This window comes from Cornus florida, unplaced genomic scaffold (genome assembly GCF_030987335.1).
Source record: "Cornus florida cultivar Cherokee Brave unplaced genomic scaffold, ASM3098733v1 CherokeeBrave_3.0.0_Hap2_Chr05, whole genome shotgun sequence".
Classification (NCBI taxonomy): domain Eukaryota; kingdom Viridiplantae; phylum Streptophyta; class Magnoliopsida; order Cornales; family Cornaceae; genus Cornus; species Cornus florida.
In genome coordinates this window covers 108,166,465-108,179,274 of record NW_026775575.1, presented here as the reverse complement: position 1 = coordinate 108,179,274, position 12,810 = coordinate 108,166,465, and the positions used below count along the sequence as shown (strand labels likewise).

General features: G+C 32.6%; 1 protein-coding gene across 1 annotated transcript; it reads left to right on the top strand.

Moving 5' to 3' along the window:
- The first annotated feature begins 2,155 nt into the window (after nt 1-2,155).
- Nucleotides 2,156-12,539, top strand: LOC132308395 (EH domain-containing protein 1). Its single transcript, XM_059806462.1, has 16 exons — nt 2,156-2,551; nt 2,653-2,732; nt 5,353-5,421; nt 5,557-5,614; nt 5,785-5,840; nt 5,928-5,970; nt 6,051-6,115; nt 7,926-8,039; nt 8,233-8,335; nt 8,427-8,476; nt 9,376-9,504; nt 9,595-9,846; nt 9,962-10,041; nt 10,854-10,980; nt 11,845-11,988; nt 12,080-12,539. The coding sequence occupies exons 1-16, from the start codon at nt 2,467-2,469 to the stop codon at nt 12,263-12,265; spliced, it is 1,641 nt and encodes a 546-aa protein (XP_059662445.1). The 5' UTR covers nt 2,156-2,466; the 3' UTR covers nt 12,266-12,539.
- Nucleotides 12,540-12,810: the final 271 nt, after the last annotated feature.

The window sequence follows — 12,810 nt, the reverse complement described above, 5'->3', positions numbered from 1 at the left end:
TAAGTCTTTTAAAAAAAAAGAAAAAAATTAAATAAATTCCTTAGTTAGGTGTAGAAGATATAAGTTAAAAATGATAATAAGAAGGATGAATTATCCTTTCTTCTTCACAAAATTTCATTTACCCAAATATGGACGAAAGATAAGAAAGAAACAAGTGAGTCTATTATAAAAGTTTTAAATTATTATATCATCCTTTATAAATATTTAATAAATCCCATAAATAAAATAAAGGATGGGTTTAATGATAAAAATAACTTAATATGGACGAAAGATAGGAGAGAAACAAGTGAACCTATTATAGAAGTTTTAAATTATTATATCATCCTTTATAAATATTTAATAAATTCCATAAATAAAATAAGGGATGGGTTTAATGATAAAAATAACTTAATATGGACGAAAGATAGGAGAGAAACAAGTAAACCTATTATAGAAGTTTTAAATTACTATATCATCCTTTATAAATATTTAATAAATCCCATAAATAAAGTAAGGGATGGGTTTAATGGTAAAAATAACTTAAAATTTTATTTTTCCTTTTATCCCACCGATCAAATTAAATTGTCAATTTTTTTCATTCTCTTCTATCTAACCGAACAAAAAGAGGGAAACACTTAATTTCTTCGGATGTCTCAGTCATCATTTTTTCTCTCCTTTCTATTCAAATTTTTTTCTTCCTACTGAACCGAGCATTAGGGAGAAAATAAAATAAAATAAAATAAATGATAGTATTAGTTAAGAGAGAAAAGAAAAAATAAATGATATCAATAATTTCTATTTATGTTTGGATAGGTAGAAGAGAAAAGAAAAAGAAATAACAGTATTATTGTTTGAATATTATAGATCGGAGAAAATATAACAACCAAATTACTATCGTATCCTTTTAAATAAAAGTGATATAAGTGGAATAATAATTTTTCCTTTTAATTAATGAAGGCAATGTCAGAATAATGAAAATACTACTTGAACACCATTATTTCTCTTCCTATCTTCTCATTTTTTGAGAGATAGAAAATGAGGGATAGGGAGGGATAAACTATTCTTTCTTTTCTCTCCTTTTAAACCACCAAAATACACTTAAACCATATCATTTCTTTTATTTCCCTATCCCTTCAAATCATCACATATAAACGCACTCTAAGACTATGTTTGGTACGATGGGAATGAAAAGAAAGGATAACATTAGTTATGAGGGAAATGGAAGGGTAATTTTAACTTCTTATCGTGTTTGGTTGATTAATGAAGGAAAAGAAAGGCAATGATAATAATCATGTTTGGGAAAAGAAAGAAAATGAAAGTATTTTAATAAATTTACTATTATGCCCTTCTATAATTTAAAAGATAACTTTATGGGGCTCAAAATTTATTAGCCCATGGATGATGGGTCACCAGAAAATATATATATATATATATATTTAGGACAAATCATTTTACCCTCCCCTGTTGCCTCTATCTCTATTATCGTACTCAACTCTGAACTTGCCATTTCTCTTTCTCTCTCTCTCTAACTGCAAACTACAAAATCTACGAGAATAAGAAGTTCAAAACCTATTACCTATATCAAAACCCATATCGGCATATCATTTCAGATTGTTAAAAAAATCAAAACCCATATCTTTCAGTTTCCATTGCCCGCTGCTCCAGTTTGGGTTCGCCGTTCACAAGCTTCAGCCGCTGGCCCGCTGTCTCTCAACTCTCTTGCTCGCCCCCTCTCTCTGCAACTACTAACTTGATTCGCTGGCCCGTTGGCTCTCAACTCTCTTGCCCTAAAATAATTGTCATCTTGAGGGTAAATTTGGCATCACAAATAACACATTAACCCTTTCCTTCACTTTCCTCCCATTTTTGGGAGAATAAGGAAATTATTGTTTAAGCTTATTGACAACCTTCTATTTCCTTCCAACCATTTATGCCAAACACAATTTTTTAATCACCCTCCATTACTTCTTCCCTCCTCTCCTCTCTTTTTCATTGCGCCAAACTGACCCTAATTCTTGTTAAAAAAAAAAGACAACCTCAAATGGAACATAACCCGAATTGCACGCTAAATTATGTCTTTATTTTGGCTTGTCATCCAGTTGTGAGATTTAACTGGCAAAAGTGGCACTTCCACAGAATTAAAGGAAGCTAAGCTTCCTCTCTCATCATAACGACGTCGTAACTCATTCTATGTGCGTCGTTATAAACGATCCCCTTCTCATTTACGGTAGTCGTTTTCTGTTTTCGGAACACATTCATGGATTAATAAATACTAATATAAAATCAACCCCTCTTTCTCAGTATATATCTACACCCCTCTTTCTCCGTATATACCCCAACTACGGCGCCGTTTTATACAATTGTTTTCGCGCCTGTGCAACATTCCGTCGGCAAGAGGGGGACTCTCTTCGCCGTGGATCTTAAAACTTTACAAACAAAATTCTGTCTTCAACTTCAGAGTTACCAAGATCAATTTGAGTATAGTAAATGGAGATTGATTCGGCTCCGATTAGTCGGTGCTCCAAAGAGCACCAGAAGATCTACCAGGAATGGTTCAATTTCGCTGATTCAGGTTTGTCTTATACACTGATATGTGTGTATATGTATGTATATTGATCTATGATTGTCGAGTTTTGTGTAAATCTGTTGTTAAACAACCGTTTAATAGTTCAGATGGCGATGGGCGCATTACGGGTGGCGATGCCATTAAGTTCTTTTCCATGTCCAACGTGCCCCGACAAGATCTCAAGCAGGTTCTCTCTCTGTGCTTTACTCCAGTTCTTTTATCTGTTTGGCTGCCTAGAAAAAGGAATAAGAGCATGGACAGACATATATCTTTTTTGGAGTAATTCCTTCTCTAGATAACTTGAGGATTGTTATTTATTTAATTTTCTTTTGGTCCTATTTTTTATGTATATTTTCTCAGCAACCAAATGGAGAACTAGGGTTGTGCTGCTTACTTTTTTCTTTTTCTTTTTTAATTATCAATTCTAAAATTAAAGTGTTCATCACGGATTTTTATACTAATTTTTATCATTTAATTGCCTAATGTAATATTGACTTTGTATCGGTAAAATTGATGGCCTAACATGGTACACTCTTTCTTCAATGGAACTACAGTCTCTGAATGCTAAGAACCAAACTTGCGCTAGTTATTTTTGTTAAATGTACGGCCTCTAACACTCATTTAGTACAATTGTTCCGAATAGAGCTACAAATTATACATTTATGTGGAAGTTTTTGTGATGACCACAGTTTTCTGTACTGATTAAGGACAATGGAGCTGTGGATTTGAAGGAATAGTATGCAATTGAGGCTTGATCACAAGTAGGCATATTGGTATGCTAAAGGACATCTATCAGGAAACTATTATCAGACTAACAACAATTGGGGAAGAAACAAATAAATTTGCAATCAATATAGGTTTATATCAATATTTACATTAAGTCCGCATCTTTTGACCTTAATTATGATGAATTATCAAAACACAATTATGATGACATTTTCTGGTGTATGGTATTTGGTAGTGTTACTTTTTATTTTATGGTTGATAAAACTAGATTAGGGCTAAGTGCTAAATTAGAGGTCTAGAGTGAAATTCTAGATTCAAAACAGGCTTCAAGATAGATAAGATTGCAGTTTGATCTATGAAATTTAACTCTAGTGTAACCGGAAATACTAGTGGAGATATAGTGTGAATTGAGGATAAATATACCAAAAGTGAACACTTTTGTTCCCTAAACTTGATTATTCACAAGAAGGGAGAAATTGGAGGTAACGGTTATTATAGAAATAATAGAACTAAACAAGAATGGGTTAAATGGAGGAGTACTTTTGCATACTCTGTGAATAATGTAAATCTTTGAATTTGAAAGGTGATTTTTTATAAAATAGGTACTAGACTAGTTATACTTTATGGGCATAATACACAGAACGTTGCACGGTTAAGAAATAAAAAGATCCAGTAGATAGACAGATTCTATGGCCAGAGGAGTGTGTTCGGGTTTTGTTGAAGGCCATAGGACTAGACAGTCTGCAGGATAGGTGAGCGATGAGAGAAAAGATAAAGATTGCCAGGGACCGATGCTTGTTTGAAGATAATTCTTTGAATTCGAGAAATAAATAATCTGTTCTGGAGATGTTCTCATTAAAGACAATAGCTCGTGAGCTAGGTTAGCGTATCAGAGATAAGTTTGCCAAGGTGGCCAAAATGGACGGTATTTGTAATCAAACATTATGTAAATCAAAAGGATAACAGTTGTCGAACTCATGGTGGAACAAGGCCAGAAGGTGTTAGGTACTACTTTTAGTAGTACCTTTACCTTGATTACAAGAGTTTGAAGGTCGTGAGGTATTCCCTTTTTTACAATTCCTTGACCTCAATATCAGTGTCAAGGTCATGAGATCGGCAATAAGTTTACTTATTATTTCCCGTAGAAAATGCCTCAATATTATGGGTTATATTTGTTTCTTCGGAATCGCTCCCCTTTGATCGCCTTTAATGTAGTTTACTTATCAAATATATATATATATATATATATGTATATATATATATATATATTGGGGTTATACAGGACATGCCACCAATCAGAGTTGTCCTTCATTGCCATCTATACCACGTGACTAGGCATGACATGCTCCCTGGTGCCACAGGCAACGAGGGAGTCATGTAACTACATGTGGTACCCTAATTTTCTAGATGCTTAAAATCATTAGGGTTCACTCAAATAAAAAAAAAAAAAATTGAATTATTACTGGAAACTCTCATGATAAGGGAAGATTTTATAGTTTTAATGGACAAAATTGGTGGTTACTATTTACAAATATAAATAGAAAACTAATTCGAGATAAGGGGAAGATTTACAGTTTTTTTTAGGATATACTACTGTGTTAGATATTACATTTTCCTTCTTTGTTGGCTTGGCATGTAAGATTTTTAATGGGGTTTATTGTATTTTTTTCTCATATCTAATACATTATAAGAGATTTGTTTGTATATTTTTTTTGGGAGGGAGGAATGGTGTCCTTTCAACTATGCCTCCTCTTTGCAATTGACCGAGGATAATGGACAAATTGTGCAAATTTAATTAACCCGAGTGGCATTCTCTTGGACATATATATGGCTATACGATTACGTGCACAGATATACATCCCTACATATGTATTTGACCTATTTACAAATTTTATGTGCTTGAATATTTTAATTGTCAGCGTGTTCTCGCATTTAAATTTAGGTGTTAGTCAACTAGTATGTTTGGCTTTGTGATTTAAATGATTTTGCAAGAATATTTTGATGGCTTTTATTTATCGACTCTCTCATTCTCTATATATGTATGTTTGTGCGTGTCTTTCTTTTCTTTTATTTTTCATTAGGTGTGGGCAATTGCTGATTCCAAGCGACAAGGCTTTCTTGGTTTTAAAGAGTTCATCACTGCAATGCAGGTTCTAATTCGCTTATATGTTTGTTTTATTTTTGTTTTGTGTTGTTTTTGTTTTGTTTTGTTTTTGTTTTTTTTTTCTTTTGTATTCTTAATTTATTTTCTAGGAAATGACCTATCTTTGCTTCTTGATTTTTAGCTTGTTTCTCTGTCGCAAGCTGGGCATGCACTAACTAAGGATCTCTTGGATGCTGGAGGTATGCAGTACGGTTCAGTTTGTTGTCTTGTAGGAACATTCCCGAGTTGTTTTACTGCAAGTTTTAGTTGACTACTTTAGTCATGAGTGAGCACTTTCTGTTTATTGGATTTTGTATATAATTTATAATGATGATCTCACTTGGAGTTAAAACATAACAATTTATTGCAGTTGATTTGGAAAATTTAAAGCCTCCATTCATGGATGGTTTGGATGTATTACTGGCTGTAAGTATGCTTCATTTGTTTTTTCCCCTTTATGTTCGTTAGGGTTCATTTTCTGATAGTATAAACTTGTTTACTGATGATATGCAGAAGAATAAGCGCTTACCAAAAACAAGTGATCCTGAACTGAATGGTAAGAAAGTTCTTCCTTAAAATACTAAAAGGGTAATGGTATTATCTTCTTTTGAAGTCCGCTAATTGGCTATGATACAGGCAGTTCTCAAATTCAACCTTCTCCAACTGCTCATTGGTTCACTTCTTCAAAATCTGCGAAGAAGGTATGTGTTGTAGTTATTTTGGTGCTTTCATTAAGATATCAATTTATATGTAGGATATCCAGACAAGGAAAAATCGTGGGGGCACCTTCCCACAACAACCAATCTATTATAAGAGAAAGAAGTACAACTTTATGTTACAAACTCTTATCCTAGGAATTATTTACGTCTAACCCACTCTTGATCTTTGTTGTAACTTGAAACAAGTCTAGATGTGTACAATCAATGAATTTGTCCCATGCAATTCACCCTTCTTTATTGTGATTCTCAGCCAACTCTTGCTTCTATGTCTTTAATGTAGGCAGCAACAAGTCCACCTACTCTTCTATAAATTTATCATAGATAGTGAGCACACCAGCCTTCAATGAGCCAGGCCTTCACACCAAGATATGATATAAAGATGTCATGGTTGTTGATCTCTATATCTTCAATGGAGTTCGACTTAGAATTGTCACAATAGAGAATTATCTGATATTAATCCTATGTTGTTCTCTAAAATCTCTTAAAAGAATTTATCAAATAAATAAATAAATAAAATCTCTTAAAGAACTATTAAAGATTTCTTTTATGCTCTCAGCTCAACATAGTAAGGTGGGTCATTGCCTATGGATATCTACACTAATTAAAATTTCAACATTCGATCATCTTAACACAGGATGGAGTTTTTACATGTTCAGACAAGTGAGGAGATAGTTTGAACATTTTACAGATTTAATATGGTTTTTTAAAATTGCTGCTACTGGTTCCACAAGGACCTTTTTTTTCCTCAAAGTCCATAACAAGATTTTTTGTATGGATTCCTATTTTATTAGATACTGCTTTCTAGTTTAATCCTTGTCTGTTACATTTATCTGTAGCATTCTCCCATCTTTATTACCTGATAAGTAAATAAACTGATGATCATGCCTGGTACTTTTCCCTTTATGTAGTGTTTGAGTTGTGAATCTTGTGTTAGTTGGCCCTCTTTTGCAACTTTTACATGTTTGTTTCTATAAAAACCTCGCATTATTTTTGTGCCCCTTGAACATTAAACCAAAGGCATAGAATAATTGTTAAAGAGCTTGATGGAGAACGGGAAAAATTCCTTAGAAATGGTTATGTTTCTTAGATGATTTGAAGGCTAGCTATGTTTTATATTGCAAGTTGTTGGATTAAGAATCTCTACGACATACGGAACAACTTTGGTAGTGAGGATGCCAAAATGGATGGTTAGAAAATTGAAGAAAAAGGTAGAATAAAAATTAATGCATTCTAGATGGCACTTATGCAAGACAAATTTAATGAAATTCATATGAGATGGTTTGCCGTGTGCATTGAACATTATTGAAATAGTGATTTCATTCAAGTTGAGGCACCAAATGGTTAACGAATTGGTGAATTGCAAGGATAAGACGAAATATGAGTCGAGGCTTAACAAAGAAATGATTACAAAGGTTTGATAGGATATGACTCTAGAAAAAGATGAATGCAGGAAAAGGTTTAAATGTAACTGGGCTTAAAATAGCCCAGATAAGCAAAACTTTCAGTTGAGGTGAGATTGATGATTATTAAATAAAATGCTTTGAAGAACCGGGATTTAAATAAATTGATTTCAACTTATTTGTACTTTAAAGAACAATTTTGGCCTTATTCGTGTTCTTATGTTGCCATGACCCCAAATAGTTTAGGTCTTCCTTTTATTTGACTTACTTTTTAACTCTAGTTTCTCTTTTATTTACTGATTTTTTTTGAAAAAAAAAAATTTGTAGGTGCAATATCCTTTATCTTAGTCTATAATGATGCTTTCTTATTATGATTTTTTTGTTTTTCCCAGGTACCTCTATCCTCTGTTACATCAATCTTTGATGGCTTGAAGAAGTTGTACATTGATAAATTGAAGCCATTAGAAGTTACATATCGTTTTAACGATTTTGTGTCCCCGTTACTGGTGAGTAGGTGATGTGTTGGCCCTTTAACTTCTCTGGCATTGAGAATTACCAGCATACTTTTATTTCATTACTTTTCTTCTAATTCTTGTGAAGTCTTATATTCTTTTAAATTTTATTATTGTTGTACATTTAGTTATGGACAGATGATAATAGTTGGCTTACCTCTTGTTATTGGTGCTATGTGTTTGCTAGACAAACAGTGATTTTGACGCCAAGCCCATGGTGATGCTTCTGGGTCAATACTCCACAGGGAAAACAACATTCATCAAACATATGCTCAAAAGTAGTTATCCAGGCATGCTACTGTCTCTCTCTCTCTTTCTCTCTCTCTCATTTGGAAGAAGAAGTAATTTTTGTTTTTTTTTTTTCTCTCCATTTCTTTACAGGAGCTCATATTGGACCAGAGCCAACAACGGACAGATTTGTTGTTGTTATGGTATTTAAAGACCATTTTGTTTTACCTTGTCAGTGTTGTAGTTCTGAATGTTTTGTGAATATATTACCACATTAAAAAAATATAGACTGCCAACCAAGGCCATACACCTAGAAGGCCTAAAAAAGCAACAAGAAAAAACGTTAATACCCAACAGCAAATAAACTTAATAATCAAAGACATTAAGTTTCTATTAACAATAACAAGCAACTAGATACTGTATCTCCATTGGCAATCAAAATTGAGAAATCAATTGATATACTTACTTCCCACATAAAACTGCCCCTAAATGATCGAAGAACCAAAGCAATCAGCAGGCAAATTGATCAAAAACTGTCAAGTTTGTAATTCCTGAATAGTTTATCAAACTTCACGAATACACATATTACTTCTAACTGTTTGAAAACTTCAAGTGATTTTGAGATCTCAACATATTCACTGGTATTTATATTTGAATACAACATATAGTTTTAAGTTTTAAATTTGAACTTGCCCCATGTCCCCCTCTGCGAGGGTTAACTGGAGGCATGCATTTTACAATGAAACCTAGTTTTTTGCTCAGTGCAGAATACAAGGTTTTAACAAAATTGTTGAAAGTTTGGTGACCTGGCCCGGCTTGGCCTTTTGGTAAGGCAGTTCCCACCGAACTGACGCCCTGCCGGCATGCCAAACAGTAGTGGGGATTCTCGCATTCATGGTCAAAGAGCTCTCTTTCTCACCCTCTCATATAATTATGGTTAAATTGGAATGGCTCTCTTGTTTTTCAGAAGTTATTGTGCCTTCTACTTTGTTTATTTGATTAACATAATATTTTCACTCAGTGGTGTTCACTACCTAATTGTATTTAATCCTTGTCATTTTTTGTTCATTAGTTTTCACTTTTTTATTGTGTTTCCATTCAGAATGGTCTTGATGAAAGAAGTGTTCCAGGAAACACCGTTGCTGTACAAGCAGACATGCCATTTAGTGGTCTAACATCATTTGGAACTGCTTTTTTGTCAAAGTTCCAGTGTTCTCAAATGCCACATCCTGTGAGTTAGTTCTCTTAAAATTTTCATGTATAGTCTTCATATTATCTTTCCGTGGTTCCTAAAATATATTTGGGTTTTGAAATTTTGAAGCTATTGGAGCACCTAACGTTTGTTGATACTCCTGGAGTCCTATCGGGAGAAAAGCAACGTACACAACGAAGCTATGATTTTACTGGCGTGACATCGTGGTTTGCTGCAAAGTGTGACCTCATTCTTCTTCTGTTTGATCCTTATAAACTTGATATTAGTGATGAATTCAAGCGTGTGATTTCATCCCTACGAGGTCATGATGACAAAATACGTGTGGTCTTGAACAAGGCTGACCAAATTGATACCCAACAAGTAAGAAAGTGTATAACAATCTTGTTAGGATTCGGTTCCTTCCAGACTGATCTTTTAATTGCACCTTTGGCACTATAGCTATTTGATCTGCTTACTAATTGGTATTATATTGTAGCTGATGAGGGTATATGGAGCTTTGATGTGGTCACTTGGAAAAGTTATAAACACACCCGAGGTTATGCGTGTTTACATTGGGTAGACTCTCTATCTTAATTGGATTATTTTTTATAAATAATTTATATTTTGCTTCCATGTCTAAAATTAACAATGAAATGCAAAACCTAACTGTAATATTAGTCATGACTAATTTATAACTACTCAACCCAGCAAAGCCTTTTCCCAGGCTACATGAATTCTATTTTTTCATTCGCTATAGCTAAATTTATAACATCAGTCAAATCACATGTTAACATTTTCTTCGACACTTATTCTACCCATATTAACTTTTTGGTCTTTCCGCGCCCATTGAATTTCTCCAATTACTTGGGGTTGGCTACATGTATCCTATTTTTCCATTGACACACTTATTGGTCTTCTTAGCACATGTTGAAACAATCTTAATCTATTTTCTTTCAATTTTTGTCCTATTGGCTACTAAAACCATTTCACGAACTTGCCCATTTCTATTTCTACCCTTTCTTATATTGTTGCACATCCATCGCATCATTTGCATTTTCGCTAGTCTCACTTTGTATATATGTTGTATTTTAACTGAACATTCTTTTCCATAAAGTACAGCTGGTCTAATAGCTGTTTTATTGACAATTTCTTCTTTGTTATGAAAATTGAGCCTGAGTAACCGGAATGTTCAGAAAATGGTATTTCTAATCCTGATTAATTTATGTGTTGTATACAAATTAAAAAGATATATGATTTCTTATATTTGATAACTAATATGACCTTTTGAATTTTCTTTCTCATGTTTCCTTAGGAGGAGATTGTTAAACTTAACCAAGATTATCTTATATGTTCTTACCATAAGTTGGATTATTTTCCTGCTTTTGCAGTTCATTCAATGATAAACCTGTAAATGAGGCTGCTGTGGGTCCAATCGGTAAAGAACTTTTTGAGAGAGAACAGGATGACCTTCTTGCCGATTTAAAAGACATACCAAAGAAAGCTTGTGATCGTCGGGTGAGAATTTTTTTTTTTTTTTCATTACAATCTTAGGGCTCGTTTGGTAAAGCTGTGGTTTTCATTTATTTATTTTTTTTGCTCTCATTTATGTGAAAATGGTAGTTTTGAAAAGTTATACTGTCATTTCTGTCAAAATCAAAACATGTTTGGTAATGTACATCTGTTGAATTTTTGAAAAGAGGGGAAAATATGTTTGGTAATTTTTTTAAAAAAAAATTAACTCCTTTATTTATTATTCTAGTATTGAAAAATAATGAAATAATAAAATAATATTTTATTTTCTATTCGAGTATAATTGAAAAATAATAAAATAACATTTTATTTTACTATTTGAGTATAATAAAATATATATTTTAATTTTATTTACTATTTAAGTATAATTGAAAAATAATAAAATAACATTTTTCTAATTGTGAAATCATAAAATAATAAAATAACATTTCTCTAATTCTCATTTTGAAAAATAATAAAATATTATTTTATTTAATATTTGAGTATTATTGAAAAATAATAAAATAACAAAATAACATATCTCTAATTTTGAAAAATAATAAAATAACATTTCTCTAATTCTCATTTTGAAGAATAATAAAATATCCGGATTTGAAAACCAAAAGAAAAAACAAAATCTTCAATTTGAAGTAAATGACAACTAATTTTCAAAAGTCTTGAAATGTGAAAAGTCAAAATAGAGTTGCCAAAAATGATTTTGTTGCCGTTTTAAAAAAAAAAAAAAAAAAAAATTGAAACCACAACAAAAAACCCAAACTCAAAGTGTTACCAAATATGGCCTTAGTGGTCCATGTGAAAAAAAAAAAAAAAAAAATGATGTAATAATATTCCATTATGTGTTGCATGCAGATCAATGAGTTTGTAAAACGAGCCAGAGCTGCCAAGATTCATGCTTACATTATTAGTCATCTTAGGAAAGAGATGCCTGCTATGATGGGCAAAGCTAAGACTCAGCAGAGACTCATTGATAATCTAGAAACCGAGTTCGGAAAGGTTCTCTCTCTCTCCCCGGGCACAACACTTTTAGTGTCTGTCGTTATTATTTTATATATTTTCATTTCTTAATTTGTTTCTTTTAAATCAGGTTCAAAGAGAGCAGCATCTACCAGCAGGAGATTTCCCAAACGTCGAGCAGTTTAGGGAGGTCTTGAATAGTTACAGCTTCGATAAGTTTGAGAAGTTGAAGCCTAAAATGATACAAGCTGTTGATGACATGCTCGGGTATGACATCCCAGAACTGCTCAAGAGTTTCCGAAATCCCTATGATTAAAGATGTTAGCAGTTTTGAGATATTCAAAGATGGTGGTTTGAGAAACAGAAATTGATGCAGTTTCAGAAATCCACGCTGGAGCATCATCTATGTATTCTTTATTTTAATACTTATTTTTTAGTTGTCTACCTAAACTTATAATTTGATTGTTATATATGAAGAGTGGAAGAGATATTAGTTCAAATAATGTAAGTTTTGTTAGTCCACTCTTTGTACACCTTTTAAATACTTTGGTGTTTAAATTTGAAAAGGCAAAAAGACAGTTTTTTTGGAAGGTTAATGTATATGTAGAAGAGACAATTTTATTATGTACAATACTTTGGTTCTTCGTTGGGAGAACATACTTCATACGTAGCCCACTAAAATATAGACACCTGTTTAAATTTTAGAAAATAATTAAAGATCGGTCATATCTCTCTCTTCATCCCCTTCTCACTCTTCTGCATATCTCCATTGTTAGTTTTAGGCTTTTAGCAGAATTATTATTGTCCTTATTTAATCTCAGCACATAATTAGAGCAAAAAAACCTTATACTTTAAGTTAGG